The sequence below is a fragment of the Oncorhynchus nerka genome, linkage group LG11, assembly GCF_034236695.1.
Source record: "Oncorhynchus nerka isolate Pitt River linkage group LG11, Oner_Uvic_2.0, whole genome shotgun sequence".
Classification (NCBI taxonomy): Eukaryota; Metazoa; Chordata; class Actinopteri; order Salmoniformes; family Salmonidae; genus Oncorhynchus; species Oncorhynchus nerka.
This window is the reverse complement of record NC_088406.1, coordinates 39815191-39837459: the sequence shown is the minus strand read 5'-3', so window position 1 is coordinate 39837459 and position 22269 is coordinate 39815191. Positions and strand designations below refer to the sequence as shown.

General features: G+C 45.0%; 1 protein-coding gene across 1 annotated transcript in view; it reads left to right on the top strand.

Moving 5' to 3' along the window:
- The window catches only part of LOC115120190 (serine/threonine-protein kinase DCLK1-like), a 42645-nt gene extending 25468 nt beyond the window's left edge, over positions 1-17177 (top strand). Inside the window, exons 2-15 of the mRNA XM_065024513.1 lie at positions 3755-4107; positions 9445-9544; positions 9670-9768; positions 9928-10022; positions 11000-11087; positions 11556-11734; positions 12084-12203; positions 12452-12598; positions 14396-14529; positions 14631-14708; positions 15079-15175; positions 15267-15347; positions 15433-15546; positions 15937-17177. Of these exons, the coding sequence (XP_064880585.1) occupies positions 3755-4107; positions 9445-9544; positions 9670-9768; positions 9928-10022; positions 11000-11087; positions 11556-11734; positions 12084-12203; positions 12452-12598; positions 14396-14529; positions 14631-14708; positions 15079-15175; positions 15267-15347; positions 15433-15546; positions 15937-16212 (1961 nt within the window). The 3' untranslated portion in view covers positions 16213-17177. The remainder of the gene's footprint in view (positions 1-3754; positions 4108-9444; positions 9545-9669; positions 9769-9927; positions 10023-10999; positions 11088-11555; positions 11735-12083; positions 12204-12451; positions 12599-14395; positions 14530-14630; positions 14709-15078; positions 15176-15266; positions 15348-15432; positions 15547-15936) is intronic.
- Positions 17178-22269: the final 5092 nt, after the last annotated feature.

Genomic DNA, 22269 nt, shown 5'->3' with positions numbered 1-22269 from the left:
AACCCTAACGGTTGGGGTGAGACCGTATTGAGCAGCTAACACTAAGGGTTGGGGTGAGACAGTATTTAGCAGCTAACCCTAAGGGTTGGGGTGAGACAGTATTGAGCAGCTAACCCTAACGGTTGGGGTGAGACCGTATTGAGCAGCTAACACTAAGGGTTGGGGTGAGACAGTATTTAGCAGCTAACCCTAAGGGTTGGGGAGAGACAGTATTTAGCAGCTAACCCTAATTGTTGGGATGAGACAGTATTTAGCAGCTAACCCTAAGGGATGGGACAGTATTGAGCAGCTAACCCTGAGGGCTGGGATAATACATTTTTTAGCAGCTAACCCTAAGGGTTGGGGTGAGACAGTATTGAGCAGCTAACCCTAAGGGTTGGGGAGAGACAGTATTTAGCAGCTAACCCTAAGGGTTGGGATGAGACAGTATTTAGCAACTAACCCTAAGGGATGAGACAGTATTTAGCAGCTAACCGTAAGGGTTGGGGTGAGACAGTATTTAGCAGCTAACCCTAAGGGTTGGGGTGAGACAGTATTTAGCAGCTAAGCCTAAGGGATGGCATGAGACAGTATTTAGCAGCTAACCCTAAGGGATGGGGTGAGACAATATTTAGCAGCTAACCATAAGGGTTGGGGTGAGACAGTATTTAGCAGCTAACCCTAAGGGTTGGGATGAGACAGTATTTAGCAGCTAACCCCAAGGGATGGGACAGTATTGAGCAGCTAACCCTGAGGGATGGGATAATACATTTTTTAGCAGCTAACCCTAAGGGTTGGGGTGAGATATTATTGAGCAGCTAACCCTAAGGGTTGGGGGAGACAGTATTTAGCAGCTAACCGTAAGGGTTGGGGTGAGACAGTATTTAGCAGCTAACCCTAAGGGTTGGGGAGAGACAGTATTTAGCAGCTAACCCTAAGGGTTGGGATGAGACAGTATTTAGCAGCTAACCCTAAGGGATGGGACAGTATTGAGCAGCTTAGCCTAAGGGATGTAATGAGACCGTATTGAGCAGCTAACCCTAAGGGTTGGGGGAGACAGTATTTAGCAGCTAACCATAAGGGTTGGGGTGAGACAGTATTTAGCAGCTAACCCTAAGGGTTGGGGAGAGACAGTATTTAGCAGCTAACCCTAATTGTTGGGATGAGACAGTATTTAGCAGCTAACCCTAAGGGATGGGACAGTATTGAGCAGCTAACCCTGAGGGCTGGGATAATAGATTTTTTAGCAGCTAACCCTAAGGGTTGGGGTGAGACAGTATTGAGCAGCTAACCCTAAGGGTTGGGGAGAGACAGTATTTAGCAGCTAACCCTAAGGGTTGGGATGAGACAGTATTTAGCAACTAACCCTAAGGGATGAGACAGTATTTAGCAGCTAACCGTAAGGGTTGGGGTGAGACAGTATTTAGCAGCTAACCCTAAGGGTTGGGGTGAGACAGTATTTAGCAGCTAAGCCTAAGGGATGGCATGAGACAGTATTTAGCAGCTAACCCTAAGGGATGGGGTGAGACAATATTTAGCAGCTAACCATAAGGGTTGGGGTGAGACAGTATTTAGCAGCTAACCCTAAGGGTTGGGATGAGACAGTATTTAGCAGCTAACCCCAAGGGATGGGACAGTATTGAGCAGCTAACCCTGAGGGATGGGATAATACATTTTTAGCAGCTAACCCTAAGGGTTGGGGTGAGATATTATTGAGCAGCTAACCCTAAGGGTTGGGGAGACAGTATTTAGCAGCTAACCGTAAGGGTTGGGGTGAGACAGTATTTAGCAGCTAACCCTAAGGGTTGGGGAGAGACAGTATTTAGCAGCTAACCCTAAGGGTTGGGATGAGACAGTATTTAGCAGCTAACCCTAAGGGATGGGACAGTATTGAGCAGCTTAGCCTAAGGGATGTAATGAGACCGTATTGAGCAGCTAACCCTAAGGGTTGGGATGAGACAGCATTGAGCAGCTAACCCTAAGGGATGAGATGAGACAGTACTGAGCAGCTAACCCTAAAGGATGGGACAGTATTGAGCAGCTAAACCTAAGGGTTGGGATGAGACAGCATTGAGCAGCTAACCCTAAGAGATGGAATGAGACAGTATTGAGCAGCTAACCCTAAGGGATGGGACAGTATTGAGCAGCTAAACCTAAGGGTTGGGGAGAGACAGTATTTAGCAGCTAACCCTAAGGGTTGGGATGAGACAGTATTTAGCAGCTAACCCTAAGGGATGGGACAGTATTGAGCAGCTAACCCTAAGGGTTGGGATTAGACAGCATTCAGCAGCTAACCCTAAGGGATGGGATGAGACAGTATTGAGCAGCTCACCCTAAGGGATGGGACAGTATTGAGCAGCTAAACCTAACGGAGGGGACAGTATTGAGCAGCTAACCCTAAGTGTTGAGATGAGACAGTATTGAGCAGCTAACCCTAAGAGATGGGATGAGAAAGTATTTAGCAGCTAACCCTAAGGGTTGGGATGACACAATATTTAGCAGCTAACCCTAAGGGTTGGGATGAGACAGTATTTAGCAGCTAACCCTAAGGGATTGGACAGTATTGAGCAGCTAACCCCGAGGGATGGGATAATACATTTTTTAGCAGATAACCCTAAGGGTTGGGGGGAGACAGTATTTAGCAGCTAACCGTAAGGGTTGGGATGAGACAGTATTTAGCAGCTAACCCTAAGGGATGAGACAGTATTTAGCAGCTAACCGTAAGGGTTGGGGTGAGACAGTATTTAGCATCTAACCCTAAGGGTTGGGGAGAGACAGTATTTAGCAGCTAACCCTAGGGTTGGGATGAGACATGTTTTAGCAGCTAACCCTAAGGGATGGGACAGTATTGAGCATTTTAGCCTAAGGGATGTAATGAGACCGTATTGAGCAGCTAACCCTAAGTGATGGGATGAGACAGTATTGAGCAGCTAACCCTAAGGGATGGGACAGTATTGAGCAGCTAAACCTAACGGAGGGGACAGTATTGAGCAGCTAACCCTAAGGGATGGGACAGTATTGAGCAGCTAACCCTACGTGTTGGGATGAGACAGTATTTAGCAGCTAACCCTAAGGGATGGGAAAGTATTGAGCTGCTAAGCCTAAGGGATTGGATGAGACCGTATTGAGCAGCTAACCCCAAGGGATGGGATGGGACAGTATTGAGCAGCTAACCCTAAGGGATGGGATGCGACAGTATTGAGCAGCTAACCCTAAGGGATAGGATGGGACAGTATTGAGCAACTAACCCTAAGGGATGGGACAATATTGAGCAACTAACCCTAAGGGATGGGACGGTATTGAGCAGCTAACCCTAAGGGTTGGGATGAGACAGTATTGAGCAGCTAACCATAAGAGATGGGATGAGAAAGTATTGAGCAGCTAACCCTAAGGGTTGGGATGAGACAGCATTTGAGCAGCTAACCCTGAGGGATGGGATGAGACAGTATTGAGCAGCTAAACCTAAGGGATGGGATTAGACAGTATTGAGCAGCTAACCCTAAGGGATGGGACAGTATTGAGCAGCTAACCCAAAGGGTTGGGACAGTAGAAGTCTGAGAACAAATTAAGTTGTGCCTTTTTCTAGGTTTCCCACTGTACAATGAGTGACCTGCTCCAGTTGGCCTATATAGTAGGCATATAGTATATTTCCAATATGTCTGTAAACTCTATAATCTAAATGTCATAGCTGTGTCATTATGTGGTGCATTCAGTGATGTGAGTCTATTGTTGCTGTGACCATGTAGGCCTATCTCTGTGTGTTGCCTATCTGCAGGAGAGAGCTATGTGTGTGGCTCCATAGAGTCATACAAGAAGCTGGACTACACTAAGAATGTCAACCCCAGCTGGTCAGTTGGGGTGAAGACAGCTGTGGCTGCCTCTACACATGGCCCCCCATCCCTGGGCAGTGCCAAGGCTGGGGCCCCGGAGACCAGGGAGAGTAAGGACTTCATTCGGCCCAAACTGGTCACCATCATCCGCAGCGGGGTGAAGCCTCGTAAGGCCATCCGCATCCTCCTCAACAAGAAGACTGCCCACTCCTTTGAACAGGTTCTCTCTGACATTACAGACGCCATCAAGCTGGACTCTGGGGTTGTCAAGAGACTGTACACCGTGGACGGGAAGCTGGTGGGTTATGAATTACGGTTATACTAGTGAATTTACTGCCTGGTTCTCAGGCTTAGCTTCCCCCACAGACTCAGAGGGATGGGCTATAAGGCAATTAGAATTAGAAGTAGGTTTCTGGGACTTAGTCTGCTGTCTTATCATCCTTTATTAACCCAGTCATTAGGCGTTTCAGCAGCACAGTTTCACTGAGACATTTTCACAATGAATGACCTTTAAATATTTTTGAGGTATAGCCTTTATGACCAGATGACTATATGGTTTAAATCCCATGAACACAGACCTTTAACACAGAGTCCTGAATACAGGATTACTAGTCAAGAGGAAAAGTGATTCAGAGAGGCAAGTAGAGTTGGGAATCATGATGTTTAGTTGCGGTATGCCTATTAATAGTCCGTCTCTCCTCTTTTATATTGGTTCTATCAAAGAAACTCCGATGTAGTTTTTATTTTTTCTCTCCTGGACGGTTTCTATGGTGATCTGGTTGCCAAGGAACAGCCTCTGCGGCAGAGTGGTGCAGTGGGAATGTTGTCTGTGTGTGGCTCAGTGTTGCAGAACAGTGTTTATGTCAGTGCTATCGAGGAAGGCTAGAGAATGGTGCAAGGTACTCATATGGCCCAGACATGACCGGAGATAGTAGCTGTATATTCCATCATCAATATCATGCAGATGAAATGCATTCAGGGATTCATCTGTAATGTCTGCGATTCACCCTGTTCATCCGGTTCAGTTTAACTTCACTGTCTCATTAAATAATGAAGGTAGAATTAGAAAGTATTGACAAGATTTCTCCAGTCACACACTTCCGGTTCAATATCATTGTTTCTCCAGTTGATGATTTATGAGGCTAATATGCTACTAAGTGAGACTAATGGATTTCAGGGTTGGGCCATACAGTAAAGTTCTATACAGTGAGTATCAGGGTTGGGTTACAGAGTACAGTTCAATATAGATGGTATCAGGGTTGGACCATACTGAACAGTTCTACACAGTTGGTATCAGGGTTGAACCATACAGTACAGTTCTATACAATAAGTAACAGGTTTGGGCTATACAGTCCAGGCTGTACATTACAGTTCTTTACAGTGGGTAACAGGTTGGACCTTACAGTACAGTTCTATACAGTGGGTATCAGGGTTGGACCTTACAGTACAGTTCTATACAGTGGGTATCAGGGTTGGCTATACAGTACAGTTCTATACAGTGGGTATCAGGTTTGGCTATACAGTACAGTTCTATACAGTAGGTATCAGGGTTGGGCTATAAAGTGCAGTTCTATTCAGTGGGAATCAGGGTTGGGCTATACAGTACAGTTCTATTCAGTGGGAATCAGGGTTGGGCTATACAGTACAGTTCTATACAGTGGGTAACAGAGTTGTGCTATAGAGTACAGTTCTATACGATGGGTATCAGGGTTGGGCTATACAGTACAGTTCTATACAGTGGGTAACAGAGTTGTGCTATAGAGTACAGTTCATATACGATGGGTATCAGGGTTGGGCTGTACATTACAGTTCTTTACAGTGGGTATCAGGGTTGGACCTTACAGTACAGTTCTATACAGTGGGTATCAGGGTTGGACCTTACAGTACAGTTCTATACAGTGGGTATCAGGGTTGGACCTTACAGTACAGTTCTTTACAGTGGGTATCAGGTTTGGACCATACAGTACAGTTCTATACAGTGGGTATCAGGGTTGGACCTTACAGTACAGTTCTATACAGTGGGTATCAGGGTTGGACCTTACAGTACAGTTCTTTACAGTGGGTATCAGGTTTGGACCATACAGTACAGTTCTATACAGTGGGTATCAGGGTTGGACCTTACAGTACAGTTCTATACAGTGGGTATCAGGGTTGGACCTTACAGTACAGTTCTATACAGTGGGTATCAGGGTTGGACCATACAGTACAGTTCTATACAGTGGGTATCAGGGTTGGACCATACAGTACAGTTATATACAGTGGGTAACAGGTTGGACCATACAGTACAGTTCTATACAGTAGGAATCAGGGTTGGGCTATAAAGTGCAGTTCTATTCAGTGGGAATCAGGATTGGACCATACAGTACAGTTCTATACAGTGGGTATCAGGGTTGGACCTTACAGTACAGTTCTATACAGTGGGTATCAGGGTTGGACCTTACAGTACAGTTCTTTACAGTGGGTATCAGGTTTGGACCATACAGTACAGTTCTATACAGTGGGTATCAGGGTTGGACCATACAGTACAGTTATATACAGTGGGTAACAGGTTGGACCATACAGTACAGTTCTATACAGTAGGAATCAGGGTTGGGCTATAAAGTGCAGTTCTATTCAGTGGGAATCAGGATTGGACCATACAGTACAGTTCTATACAGTAGGTATCAGGGTTGGGCTATACAGTACAGTTCTATTCAGTGGGAATCAGGGTTGGGCTATACAGTACAGTTCTATACAGTGGGTAACAGAGTTGTGCTATAGAGTACAGTTCTATACGATGGGTATCAGGGTTGGGCTATACAGTACAGTTCTATACAGTGGTTAACAGAGTTGTGCTATAGAGTACAGTTCATATACGATGGGTATCAGGGTTGGGCTGTACATTACAGTTCTTTACAGTGGGTATCAGGGTTGGACCTTACAGTACAGTTCTATACAGTGGGTATCAGGGTTGGACCTTACAGTACAGTTCTATACAGTGGGTATCAGGGTTGGACCTTACAGTACAGTTCTTTACAGTGGGTATCAGGTTTGGACCATACAGTACAGTTCTATACAGTGGGTATCAGGGTTGGACCTTACAGTACAGTTCTATACAGTGGGTATCAGGGTTGGACCTTACAGTACAGTTCTTTACAGTGGGTATCAGGTTTGGACCATACAGTACAGTTCTATACAGTGGGTATCAGGGTTGGACCTTACAGTACAGTTCTATACAGTGGGTATCAGGGTTGGCTATAAAGTACAGTTATATACAGTGGGTAAAATTGTTGTGCTATTCTGTACAGTTCTATACAGTGGGTATCAGGGTTGGGCTGTACATTACAGTTCTTTACAGTGGGTATCAGGGTTGGACCTTACAGTACAGTTCTATACAGTGGGTATCAGGGTTGGACCTTACAGTACAGTTCTATACAGTGGGTATCAGGGTTGGACCTTACAGTACAGTTCTTTACAGTGGGTATCAGGTTTGGACCATACAGTACAGTTCTATACAGTGGGTATCAGGGTTGGACCTTACAGTACAGTTCTATACAGTGGGTATCAGGGTTGGACCTTACAGTACAGTTCTTTACAGTGGGTATCAGGTTTGGACCATACAGTACAGTTCTATACAGTGGGTATCAGGGTTGGACCTTACAGTACAGTTCTATACAGTGGGTATCAGGGTTGGCTATAAAGTACAGTTATATACAGTGGGTAAAATTGTTGTGCTATTCTGTACAGTTCTATACAGTGGGTATCAGGGTTGGACCATACAGTACAGTTCTATACAGTGGGAATCATGGTTGGGCTATACAGTACAGTTCTATACAGTGGGTAACAGAGTTGTGCTATAGAGTACAGTTCTATACGATGGGTATCAGGGTTGGGCTGTACATTACAGTTCTTTACAGTGAGTAATACGGTTGTGCTATAGAGTACAGTTCTATACAGTGGGTATCAGGGTTGGGCTGTACATTACAGTTCTTTACAGTGGGTTACAGTGTTGGGCTATAGAGTAGAGTTCTATACAGTGGGTATCAGGGTTGGACCATACAGTACAGTTCTATACAGTGGGTATCAGGGTTGGGCTGTACATTACAGTTCTATACAGTGGGTATCAGGGTTGGACCATACAGTACAGTTCTATACAGTAGGTATCATGGTTGGACCATACAGTACAGTTATATACAGTGGGTATCAGGGTTAGGCTATAGAGTACAGTTATATACTGTGGGTTTCAGGGTTGGACCATACAGTACAGTTATATACAGTGGGTATCAGGGTTAGGCTATAGAGTACAGTTATATACTGTGGGTATCAGGTTTGGTGATTGGTGATTGTGCAATCAATCCACAGACACACACAAACTCACGGACACACACACACGCACGCACGCACGCACGCACGCACGCACGCACGCACACACACACACACACACACACACTGATCTGTCTGAGGTGAAAATACAACAACTTACAGCTGAGAATCCTGGACTAACGTGAGTACTGTCAGCAGAGTGGTGAATGGAGCTTTGCTTCATGTAGTGTAGTGTTGCTAAGTGTCTGACTCCACAGTAACTGTGTGTTAGGGAGCTGCTACAGAATAGTAATGGAGCGACGTACAGTTGTGCTGACTTCCCGTCTGAAGCCATTCATAATTCATCTCCTCCACTGCAGCTGCAGGCTGTGTCCCAAATGACACCCTATTCCCAATATAGTGCACTACTTTCCATTTGGGATGCAGTTGTAGTAATATAGCAGCCAGCTGGAACTTCTCAGCACTTCATAAACACCCAGTGTGATTTACATACTGGTTATAAGCTCATTTCAGACATTGATTAGTGTTACTGATTGCTACTGTAATCATATTCAACCTGACGACTACTTGTACATGTTATTGATATGAATACATTCCCTCTCCCCGCCACACGCATCTCTGATAATGGACATTCCTGCTTGACATACTGTAGCAGTCTGTCTAATGTCGCTCAATAATGAATGAACAGATCTAAGACAGATACTAGCCTCTCTCTGAAACAGTCAGTAGCCTGAAACAGCCTGCCAATAGCCAATGTCTTTAAACATTACATTTAAGTAATTTAGCAGACACTCTTAACTGGGTTTAAGTGACTTGCTTGAGGGAACATCAACTGATTTCTCAGCTAGTCTGCTCCGGGATTCGAACCAGCAACAGCCTCTCAGTAGCTTGTTTCTTGTACAGCCTGTCAGTAGCTGGTCTCTGAAAAAGTCTGTCTCTGAAACCACCTGTCTCTGGAAGAGCCTGTCTCTGAGTGGGAGGCATTTCATTCCAGTGGTAATGTTGTAGCTATGAGTCAGTATTTTTCTTGTACATGCATTAAGGCTGTTGGCCTATATGACTGTATGGGAGGAGGAAGGAGGAGAAGGTTGGTGAGGGTGAAGACGGGGAGCAGGAAAGGAGGTGGGGAGGGGGGATCATGGAGAGAGGAGAAGGGATATGGGGGAGGGGTGAGGAGGTGGGAGAAGTGGGGAGTGGAGAGAGAGGAGAGGGTGAGGCTGGGAGGGTGATAGCAGGAATGGGGAGAGATGGTGAGGAGAGCGTGTGAAGACTAGTTGTTTGTGGTGTCCTTGTTCCAGGTGACTGACAGTGTCTAGCTGTCTGTCTGTTCCAGGTGACATGCCTTCAGGACTTCTTTGGTGACGACGACATCTTTATGGCCTGTGGTCCAGAGAAGTTTCGCTACCAAGATGACTTCCTCTTAGATGAGAGTGGTGAGATAATTATAATAACAGTACCATAACATTGAAATGAGAATTTCCTTGGAATTAGTGTGTGTGTGTACTGTAGATGTTTATGTGTGTGTGTGTGTGTATCTGACAGTGTCCTCTCCCTCCAGAGTGTAGGGTGGTGAAGTCGACGTCATATGGTCGGATCTCCTCTCTGCTAGGACGCTACTCACCCAGAGGAGGAGGCTCACGCCGAAGCTCAGGCTCAGGTATGGCCCTGTGAGTGTGTATGTGTTTTTGTGCATGCATAAGTAATTCATCTGCAGAATCAGCAACTTTTTTAGCAACGTATTTGTCCTTCTTATCAGCAACCAACTGAGAGAGGAGTGTTTTTCTCTAACCTCTAACCTCTTGTGTCTGTACTGTAGCCAATGGGACGGTAGGCAGTCAGCTGTCGACTCCTCGATCTGGGAAGTCCCCCAGTCCCTCTCCTACCAGTCCTGCCAGCCTCCGACGACACAGGGTAGGACCAAACAATGCTTTACTAATATAATCACAACGCTTTAACATAAGCCTAGATTCAGTCAGATCAAGCGTTAACCAGTGGTAGCGGACACCCACATAGCTAATGTTTTGGGCGGTGTCGGAGGTATAACTGCATTGGATCTGTCAAATCGGTGAGCTGCTGCTCTTGATCATTGTCACAAAGCCACACCCATCCCACTCCCATTAGAAGTTCAGAACGAGAAAGTGTAGTCTATAGCCTACAATTTGAAAATCATTAAAATCATTATTAAAAAATAATTAGGATTTCTATCAGCCTAATCAAGGTATAGATTACACGTCACATTCCAGTGTTTGAACTTGTAAACAAGGCTGCATGGGATTTCTCTTAATGCGACTCTGTGCAGTCAATGGCAATGTTCGCTTTAGATATAATTCCAGGAGCTTGTGGATTTCACAGCTCTAAAGCAGTTCCACCTCCGACACCTTCAAAACAACGCTATGGATCTGATTGAACAGAGCCCATAGCCTCCTATAGATAGTCACCTATAGACGTTCCCTATATTTATATTTAGTCCCCTATATTTATTTCATTTTTAAAATTTAACTAGGCAAGTCAGTTAAGAACAAATTCCTATTTACAATGACAGCCTAGGAACAGTGGGTTAACTGCCTTGTTCAGGGGCAGAACGACAGATTTTTTACAGCTCGTAGATTTGATCTCGCAACCTTTCGGTTACTGGCTCAACGCTCTAACCACTTCGGCTACCTGCTGCCCGCTGTATATAGTCCCCTATAGAAATGCTCCTATATATAGTCCCCTATTGATAGCCCTCTTTATATAGTCCCCTATTGATAGCCCTCTTTATATAGTCCCCTATAGATATGATCCTATATATAGTCCCCTATTGATAGTCCCCTATAGATAGCCTATAGATGCCCAAACTGTCAACATTCATGTGTTCAAAAAGCATTTATGATCTCTCCCTCTCTCAGGGGTCCCAACACATTGGCTCATCCCTATCTCTAGCCTCCACCAAGGTGTGTAGCTCCATGGATGAGGGAGACGGAGCAGGAAGTGAAGGTAGTAGAGAGGACGTACTGTATACATGTTTAAGGGCAGCTTTTCCATTGAGCATGCTCTAGAAGGCATTGGATGGGTCTCAAATTGCAGCCTATTCCCTTTATAGTGAACTGTTTTGACCAATGCAGAAAAAGTCAGTAAACAAAGTAAGTAAAAGTAGTGCACTGTATAGGGGATAGGGTGCCTATTGTACAGAGACTTAGGCCTAGATGCAATCCGTCTCATGGAAGTTCAGCACTATAGCGTGACTGACATTTGAAGGCAATGTTCCCACGTTCGAGGAGACTGAATTGACGGTAAACGCTGAATTTGTCGGCTCAATTGGAAATTACTTTTACATTTATATTGGGCTATAGCGCTGATCTTCCGCGATACAGACTGAATCTAGCTCTTATTAATCTGGGGACTGTGGAGTGGAGAGTGCAGTAGCAGACATGACCGAACACTCCTGCTTGCCTGGTTTGATAGCGGAGCTGAACCTGCTGAGTGATGAATGTCCCTCCGTCCCTCCATCCATCGCTGAGAGGTACAAGGTGGGGAGGACTTTAGGTGACGGTACCTTTGCTGTTGTCAGAGAGTGTGTGGAGAGATGTACGGGCAGAGAATACGCCCTGAAGATCATCAACAAAGTCAAATGTAGGGGAAAGGTGAGAACTACTCCTGTTTCTGTCCAGTTATACCGAAAGGGAATTGCAGAGCTCTCTTTTTGTGGGTGAGAAATATGTCACATTCGCTAATAGCCTATCCAGCAGGATCTCAAAGCTAGCTAGTGAGACCCTACCTCTTCCTATCAGTTATCGAGCTCAGCTCATAGTAGCTGACCGATAAGTCACTGAATGTTTCCTCATGTATTCTCCCCCTATTGAAAATGACTGCATGGTCTCCAGTAGTTTGATAGTAGTAGTAGTATTATTATATTATTATTCCCTGCACTACAGTACTATTAAGCTACTATTAACATCTGTAACCTGACCGTTCCTTGATGTTATTCCCCAGGAACACATGATCCAGAACGAGGTGTCCATCCTCCGTCGTGTCAAACATCCCAACATTGTCCTGCTGATCGAGGAAATGGACACCTACAGCGAGCTTTACCTGGTCATGGAGCTGGTCAAGGTGAGTTGACAGAACAGTTAGACGAACAGAATAGATTTGGAGACAGGTTTAGAGAGGGAAACAGAGGACAGGGCACAGACAGTCCGGAGCTTAGACCGCTACACCAGACTCGGACAAGCTAGTCAAGATGAGCTGTACCTGGTCAGGTGTTTCATAGATTACACCCTGTTATGGATAGAGTCATGCAGGTCAACACTGTTCATTACAACGCTTCGTGTTGTGAGGTGTAATGTGTGTATGGTCCACAGGGGGGTGACCTATTTGATTCCATCACCTCCTCGAATAAATACACAGAGAGAGATGCAAGTGGGATGATTTATAACCTGGCCAGTGCCATCAAGTACCTGCACAGCCTCAACATCGTACACAGAGACATCAAACCTGAGAACCTGCTGGTAAGTGTGTGTGTACATGATGTTTTTGAGTGTTTGTTTATTTATGTTTATACACTACCGGTCAAATGTTTTAGAACACCTACTCATTCAAGGGCTTTTCTTTATTTTTACATTGTAGAATAATAGTGAAGACATCAAAACTATGAAATAACACATATGGAAATATGGAGTAACCAAAAAAAGTGTTAAACAAATTAAAATATATTTTATATTTGAGATTCTTCAAAGTAGCCACCCTTTGCCTTGATAACAGCTTTGCACACTCTTGGCATTCCCTCAACCAGCTTCACCTGGAATGCTTTTCCAACAGTCTTGAAGGAGTTCCCACATATACTGAGAACTTGGCTGCTTTTCCTTCACTCTGTGGTCTGACTCATCCCAAACCATCTCAATTTGTTTCATTTTGGGGGATTGTGGAGGCCAGGTCATCTAATGCAGCACTCCATCACTCTCCTTCTTGGTCAAGTAGCCCTTACGCAGCCTGGAGGTGTGTTGGGTCATTGTCCTGTTGAATAACAAATGATAATCCCACTATGCCCAAACCAGATTGGATGGCATATCGCTGCAGAATGCTGGTTAAGTGTGCCTTGAATTCAAAATAAATCACAGACAGTGTCACCAGCAAAGCACCCCCACACCATAACATCTCCTCCTCCATGCTTTACGGTGGGAAATACACATGTGGAGATCATCCACTCACCCACACCGCGTCTCACAAAGACATGAACCAAAAATCTCCAATTTGGACTTCAGACCAAATGACAAATTTCCACCGGTCTAATGTCCTTTGCTTGTGTTTCTTGGCCCAAGCAAGTCTCTTCTTCTTAATGTTGTCAGGTTGTAGAAAGTCAGGCACAGGAGAGCAGAGATGAGTGAAACAACACACTTTACTCGACAGCACAAAGTAAACCATTTACAAAGTGCTAAAAGAACGGTTGCCACAAAAACATGGGTGCTAAACAGCACCCGGTACAAACCAGCCGGAACATTCAGACCTGAACAAATAACAATCACACACAAAGACATGGGGGAAACAGAGGGTTAAATACATGACCAGTAATTGGGAAATGAAAACCAGGTGTGTGGAAAAACAAGACAAAACAAATGGAAAATAACAAATGGTTCGGCGATGGCTAGAAGACCAGTGACGCCGACCGCCGAACACCACCCGAACAAGGAGAGGCATCAAAGTTGTGACATTAGTAGTGGTTTCTTTGCAGCAATTCGACCATGAAGGCCTGATTCATACAGTCTCCTCTGAACAGTTACTTGAACTCTGTGAAGCAGAATCGTAACTCTAATGAACTTATGCTCTGCAGCAGAGGTAACACTGGGTCTTCCTTTCCTAGGCGGTCCTCATGAGAGCCAGTTTCATCATATCGCTTGATGGTTTTTGGGACTGCACTTGAAGAAACTTACCAAATAGGGCTATCTTCTGCCAAGAGTGTGCAAAGCTGTCATCAAGGCAAAGGGTGGCTATTTGAAGAATCTCAAATATAAAATATTTGTTTAACACTTTTTTGGTTACTACATGATTCCATATGTGTTATTTCATGGTTTTGATGTCTTCACTATTATTCTACAAAGTAGAACATGGTAAAAATAAAGAAAAACCCTTGAATGAGTAAAACTATATATAGCCGGGATTCAATGCAAGGTGTGGTATGCGGCCCACCACTCAATGCACCTTTTAAATGCCTGAAGTTCAGGAAAATCGCATTTATGGTAAACGCTACACATGTCGACTCAACCATGAATTACTTTTAAAAGTCTGTAACGGTTCACTGCGTGTCCCAGGTGTATGAGCATCAGGATGGTAGCAAGTCTCTGAAGTTGGGAGACTTTGGCTTGGCTAGCCTGGTGGATGGACTCCTCTACCTGGTCTGTGGCACCCCCACCTATGTAGCACCTGAGATCATCACTGAGACAGGGTACGTCTATGTGTGACAGGTGTGTGACAAGGGTTTGTGTGTTGTCCTCTGACAGGAGGGTGTATTCTCATCTGACAGGTGTGTGTGTTGTCCCCTGACAGGTACGGGCTGAAGGTTGATATCTGGGCAGCTGGAGTAATCACATACATTCTGCTGTGTGGCTTCCCTCCCTTCAGTGGGTCTGTAGCGCTCTATGATACCTAGCTAGACAATACCACTATAACCCTTCAGTGGGTCTGTGCTGCTCTATGTCTTACTTGTCATAGGCCGGGATTCAATCCCAGGCACTCTCTAGCTCAATGCACTAGACTACCGACAATAAGCTGTTTAAAGGCATTTTCCCAGACATTTGTGGAGATCACAGTCATAGTAAAAGCTTCTCATGTTGGCTGAAGCGTAAATTACCTTTTAAAGTCAGTTTTAGTCTGCTGCGCTATAACGCGCCTTGCATTGAATCCCGGCCATAGTATTTCAGCATACCCAGATAGACGATAACATTATAATGCTGATGATGATAATGACATGACACTTGCTGTTGTTTTTGTCAAGGAGCAGTGAGGACCAGGAGATTCTGTTGGACCAGATTCTAACGGGACAACTAGACTTCCCTTCACCGTCCTGGGACAACATGTCTGTCACTGCTAAGGTTGGTCTATGGTTTAATCCCTTCACTTAGTGACAAAACATTTTAATTAAAACATTTTTTTTAACAAGCTGTTTGATTGGGTTTACTGTAGGAGCTGATCACAGGGATGCTGCAGGTGAAGGTGGAACAGAGATACACAGCTCTGCAGGTTCTGGATCACCCCTGGATCAATGTGAGTAACTAGAACGTAGTACTTAGAACATACATATGGTAGGTGTGTGTGTGTGTTGGTTGACCAGGTTCTGTTTGCGTTCCAGGATGATGGGCGATTAGTGAACGACCAGCAGCTCTCTGTTGCTGGGAAGATTAAGAAACACTTCAACACGGGTCCTAAAGCCTGCAGCACCACTGCTGGAGTGTCTGTTATCACAGTAAGGACACACACACCATCACACCACACTGTTATTATCACAGTAAGGACACACACACCATCACACCACACTGTTATTATCACAGTAAGGATCCCTCTTAGTCATTCTTACTCAAGGCTGTGTAGGTGTTTAGGACTGTTCCGAATGTGTACAGCCCCAAACATTAGGTTCTTCTCATGTAACTCCGACATCTAATGCATGTCCTCTTCTACCTCATCCCCCTCTCTCCCTCTTCTCTCTTTCTCTGCCTCTCTCCTCGCTCCTGATTCTCTCTCTTTGCCCCTCTCTCCCCCTATCTCTCTCTCTTTGTTTTCTTTCTCCCTCTCTCACCCCCTTCTCTCTCCCCCTCTCTTCTCTCCTCCCTCTCCCTCTCTCCTCTCTCCCTTTCAGACCACCCCTCTTGATAAGGAGCGGCAGGTTTTCAGACTAAGACACCAGCAGGGTGTGAGGTTGAAGCCCTGCCTGAAGCCCTGCCTCCAGCCCCATCCCCATCCCCAACCAACTGGCTTCCCCACTAACGCCAGTCAAAGCTCCACCCACAGATCCAACAACCCTGCCCTTTCTCCTGCTGATTTTACTTCAGAGTCAGAAGATTACTCTCCCAGCCCCTCCCCCACCTCCCCTAGCTCTGCTGACACCGTCCGCTCCCCCACCTCGCCCTTCTAGACTTCTAGACCCCGAAAGAAGAGAGAGGGGAGAAAGGAGAGAAAGGAAAGAGAACGAGGAAGGACAGGGGGCACGTATCCCTGTACTAACACTAGCCCATGTCCCTGTATTCACGACGACAGTCTGTCAAGATGCCTGCCAATTACTTAAACATTGATTTGCCATTCCGGCTACATTGTCAGTTAACCCTAAGATTCACTGGGGTCAGAGCCATTCACAGAAATCAGTTAGGGTGGGGTTAGGGTTAAAGGTTAGAGGTTAGGGTCGAGGTTAAAGGTGTATTCTGGATGGGTTCTGCGCTGGCCCTGAGAGATTACTAAGGCAGAGAATCTGTATCTGCTTATCTTTTCTGAGACACCACACAGACATACAGTAGTTAAGCCTTTTTTCAGGAAAAACTGACTCGCCCGCTGAAGTCTCCTGGTGTTGGGAGATGAGTACTGCAGGGCAACCAACCTGCTAACACAACAACTATGTAAACCTACAGATCAAAATCTTCCATTTAACTTGACGGGACCTCATACGCCCTGAATAGGGCATCTTAAGTATTTCTGTGATTAAACATACATTTTGAAAAATAATAATGATAACAATAATGACTTTGGGTCCTTGAAAAGCACTATATAAATTCAAAAACATTTATTATTCATTTTGAAAATGTTTGCATCCAGTCAGTTATCTATTTCAGTGAAGTGATATAGCATCCCATTCATTACAACTTGTTCAGAAAAACACTTCCAAGTGAAAAGATGTCATCTAAGAGTCGGAACATTCAATAAGACATGCTGTATGACACCTGTCATGTAAAGATATCATGTATTTATACTGAACAAGAAATATAAACGCCACATGTAAAGTGTTGGTCCCATGTTACATGAGCTGAAATAAAAGATCACAGAAATGCATAAAAAGCTTATTTCTCTAAAATGTTGTTGCCAAATTTGTTTACATCCCTGTTAGTGAGCATTTCTCCTTTGGCAATATAATCCATCCACCTGACAGTTGTGGCATATCAAGAAGCTGATTAAACAGCGTGATCATTACACAGGTGCACCTTGTGCCGGGGACAATAAAAGGCCACTCCTAAATGTGCAGTTTTGCCACACAACACAATGCTACAGATGGCTCAAGTTGATGGAGCGTGCAATTGGCATGCTGACTGCAGAAATGTCCACCAGAGCTGTTGCCAGATAATTGAATGTTCATTTCTCTACAATAAGATGCCTCCAATGTCATTTTAGAGAATTTGGCAGTACGTCCAACCGGCCAGCCCAGGATCTCCACATACAGCTTCTTCACCTGCGGGATTGTCTGAGACCATCTGATGAAACCGAGGAGTATTTCTGTCTGTAATAAAGCCCTTTTGTGGGGAAAAACTCATTCTGATTGGCTGGGCCTTGCTCCCCAGTGGGTGGGCCTATGCCCTCCCAGGCCCACCCATGGCTGCGTCCCTGCCCAGTCATCTATCTAACTATCTAGCGTTAAGCTATTCTCCAGTTCTTAGTGCTGCTGGAGATATAATATATTACACACTTTACAGAGGACCAGAGAGGGGAGCTGGAAGCTATCCGGGCATTCTGCTATACCATACGGATTGGTTGATGGAATATACACTGCTCAAAAAAATAAAAGGAACACTTAAACAACACAATGTAACTCCAAGTCAATCACACTTCTGTGAAATCAAACTGTCCACTTAGGAAGCAACACTGATCGACAATAAATTTCACATGCTGTTGTGCAAATGGAATAGACAACAGGTGGAAATTATAGGCAATTAGCAAGACACCCCCAATAAAGGAGTGGTTCTGCAGGTGATAACCACAGACCACTTCTTAGTTCCTATGCTTCCTGGCTGATGTTTTGGTCACTTTTGAATGGTGCTTTCACTCTAGTGGTAGCATGAGACGGACATCAATGCGAGCTGTGGCAAGAAGGTTTGCTGTGTCTGTCAGCGTAGTGTCCAGAGCATGGAGGCACTACCAGGAGACAGGCCAGTACATCAGGAGACGTGGAGGAGGCCGTAGGAGGGCAACAACCCAGCAGCAGGACCGCTACCTTCGCCTTTGTGCAAGGAGGAGCAGGAGGAGCACTGCCAGAGCCCTGCAAAATGACCTTCAGCAAGCCACAAATGTGCATGTGTCTGCTCAAACGGTCAGAAACAGACTCCATGAGGGTGGTATGAGGGCCCGACGTCCACAGGTGGGGGTTGTGCTTACAGCCCAACACCGTGCAGGACGTTTGGCATTTGCCAGAGAACACCAAGATTGGCAAATTCGCCACTGGCGCCCTGTGCTCTTCACAGATGACAGCAGGTTCACACTGAGCACATGTGACAGACGTGACAGTCTGGAGACGCCGTGGAGAACGTTCTGCTGCCTGCAAAATCCTCCAGCATGACCGGTTTGGCAGTGGGTCAGTCATGGTGTGGGGTGGCATTTCTTTGGGGGGCCGCACAGCCCTCCATGTGCTCGCCAGAGGTAGCCTGACTGCCATTAGGTACCGAGATGAGATCCTCAGACCCCTTGTGAGACCATATGCTGGTGCTGTTGGCCCTGGGTTCCTTCTAATGCAAGAGATTGATGCCTTGGACTGGCCCGCCCGTTCCCCAGACCTGAATCCAATTGAGCACATCTGGGACATCATGTCTCGCTCCATCCACCAACGCCACGTTGCACCACAGACTGTCCAGGAGTTGGCGGATGCTTTAGTCCAGGTCTGGGAGGAGATCCCTCAGGAGACCATCCGCCACCTCATCAGGAGCATGCCCAGGCGTTGTAGGGAGGTCATACAGGCACGTGGAGGCCACACACACTACTGAGCCTCATTTTGGCTTGTTTTAAGGACATTACATCAAAGTTGGATCAGCCTGTAGTGTGGTTTTCCACTTTAATTTTGAGTGTGACTCCAAATCCAGACCTCCATGGGTTGATCAATTTGATTTCCATTGATCATTTTTGTGTGATTTTGTAAATATTTCTTTATTTTCCATATTTGCACATCGTTACAACACTGTATATAGACATAATATTACATTTGAAATGTCTTTATTCTTTTGGAACTTCTGTGAGTGTAATGTTTACTGTTTCATTCGTTATTTCACTTTTGTTTATTTTCTACTTCACTTGCTTTGGCAATGTTAACATATGTTTCCCATGCCAATAAAGCCTTTAAATTGAATTTAATTGAAATTGAGAAGCACAGTAAGTTGGCAGGTCTAGACAGAGACACAGTGAGTTGACAGGTCTAGACAGAGACACAGTGAGTTGACAGGTCTAGACAGAGACACAGTGAGTTGACAGGTCTAGACAGAGACACAGTGAGTTGACAGGTCTAGACAGAGACACAATGAGTTGACAGGTCTAGAGAGATAAGGACAGTGAGTTGACAGGTCTAGAGAGAGAAGCACAGTGAGTTGACAGGTCTAGACAGAGACACAAGTGAGTTGACAGGTCTAGACAGAGACACAGTGAGTTGACAGGTCTAGACAGACACAATGAGTTGACAGGTCTAGAGAGAGAAGGACAGTGAGTTGACAGGTCTAGAGAGAGAAGCACAGTGAGTTGACAGGTCTAGGGGGCGAAGCACAGTGAGTTGACAGGTCTAGAGCGATAAGGACAGTGAGTTGACAGGTCTAGAGAGATAAGGACAGTGAGTTAACAGGTCTAGACAGAGACACAGTGAGTTGACAGGTCTAGACAGAGACACAGTGAGTTGACAGGTCTAGACAGAGACACAATGAGTTGACAGGTCTAGAGAGATAAGGACAGTGAGTTGACAGGTCTAGAGAGAGAAGGACAGTGAGTTGACAGGTCTAGAGAGATAAGGACAGTGAGTTGACAGGTCTAGAGAGATAAGGACAGTGAGTTGACAGGTATAGAGACATAAGGACAGTGAGTTGGTCTAGAGAGAGAAGGACAGTGAGTTGACAGGTCTAGACAGAGACACAGTGAGTTGACAGGTCTAGAGAGATAAGGACAGTGAGTTGACAGGTCTAGACATAGACACAGTGAGTTGACAGGTCTAGACAGAGACACAATGAGTTGACAGGTCTAGAGAGATACGGATAGTGAGTTGACAGGTCTAGAGAGAGAAGGACAGTGAGTTGACAGGTCTAGAGAGAAAAGAACAATGAGTTGACAGGTCTAGGGGGAGAAGCACAGTGAGTTGACAGGTCTAGAGAGATAAGGACAGTGAGTTGACAGGTCTAGAGAGATAAGCACAGTGAGTTGACAGGTCTAGAGAGAGAAGGACAGTGAGTCGACAGGTCTAGAGAGATAAGGACAGTGAGTTGACAGGTCTAGACAGAGACACAGTGAGTTGACAGGTCTAGAGAGATAAGGACAGTGTGTTGACAGGTCTAGAGAGAGAAGAACAGTGAGTTGACAGGTCTAGAGAGAGAAGAACAGTGAGTTGACAGGTATAGAGAGATAAGGACAGTGAGTTGACAGGTCTAGAGAGATAAGGACAGTGAGTCGACAGGTCTAGAGAGATAAGGACAGTGAGTTGACAGGTCTAGACAGAGACACAGTGAGTTGACAGGTCTAGAGAGATAAGGACAGTGTGTTGACAGGTCTAGAGAGAGAAGAACAGTGAGTTGACAGGTCTAGAGAGAGAAGAACAGTGAGTTGACAGGTATAGAGAGATAAGGACAGTGAGTTGACAGGTCTAGAGAGATAAGGACAGTGAGTTGACAGGTGTAGACAGAGAAGAAAAGTGAGTTGACAGGTCTAGAGAGATAAGCACAGTGAGTTGACAGGTCTAGAGAGAGAAGGACAGTGAGTCGACAGGTCTAGAGAGATAAGGACAGTGAGTTGACAGGTCTAGACAGAGACACAGTGAGTTGACAGGTCTAGAGAGATAAGGACAGTGTGTTGACAGGTCTAGAGAGAGAAGAACAGTGAGTTGACAGGTCTAGAGAGAGAAGAACAGTGAGTTGACAGGTCTAGAGAGATAAGGACAGTGAGTTGACAGGTCTAGAGAGATAAGGACAGTGAGTTGACAGGTGTAGACAGAGAAGAAAAGTGAGTTGACAGGTCTAGAGAGATAAGGACAGTGAGTTGACAGGTCTAGAGAGATAAGGACAGTGAGTTGACAGGTCTAGAGAGATAAGGACTGTGAGTTGACAGGTCTAGAGAGATAAGAACAGTGAGTTGACAGGTATAGAGAGTGGACAGTGAGTTGACAGGTCTAGAGAGTGGACAGTGAGTTGACAGGTCTAGAGAGATAAGGACAGTGAGTTGACAGGTCTAGAGAGTGGATAGTGAGTTGACAGGTCTAGAGAGATAAGGACAGTGACTGACTGTATCTATCTGCGGAATGTAATTGTCCAAAAGACATTTGTTACCAAATTTCTGCTGTGAGAGAAAGAAAATGTACTGATTGAAAGTATGTTATTGTGCAAAATATGTATTGTTACCCGATGATATTTAAGATTCAGTGACTACATGTGAAGCCAATTTGATTGGGATTCATTACCAGTAGCACGTCTTTGTTCCTGATGATGTTAGTGAATGGTCATTGTTCCTGATGATGTTAGTGAATGGTCTTTGTTCCTGATGATGTTAGTGAATGGTCTTTGTTCCTGATGATGTTAGTGAATGGTCTTTGTTCCTGATGATGTTAGTGAATGGTCTTTCTTCTTGATGATGTTAGTGAATGGTCTTTGTTCCTGATGATGTTAGTGAATGGTCTTTGTTCCTGATGATGTTAGTGAATGGTCTTTGTTCCTGATGATGTTAGTGAATGGTCTTTGTTCCTGATGATGTTAGTGAATGGTCTTTGTTCCTGATGATGTTAGTGAATGGTCTTTGTTCCTGAAGAAGCAACCCTTTAGCTGTGGTCATCATCAAGCCAAACCTGTGACTAAATCACTTCTTCAATCTGAGAGCCTGGTCATTGTGCTGCGTCGTTCCAGGGGGACGACAGTAGAACAATCTGGGATGTACAAACAGCAGCCACAGCAGCAGCAATAACAACATCCAGTCAGTAGATGGCAGTATAGGATAATCTGTACCAGATCCAGAAGATAGTATTAAAACAACAACAAACACAATA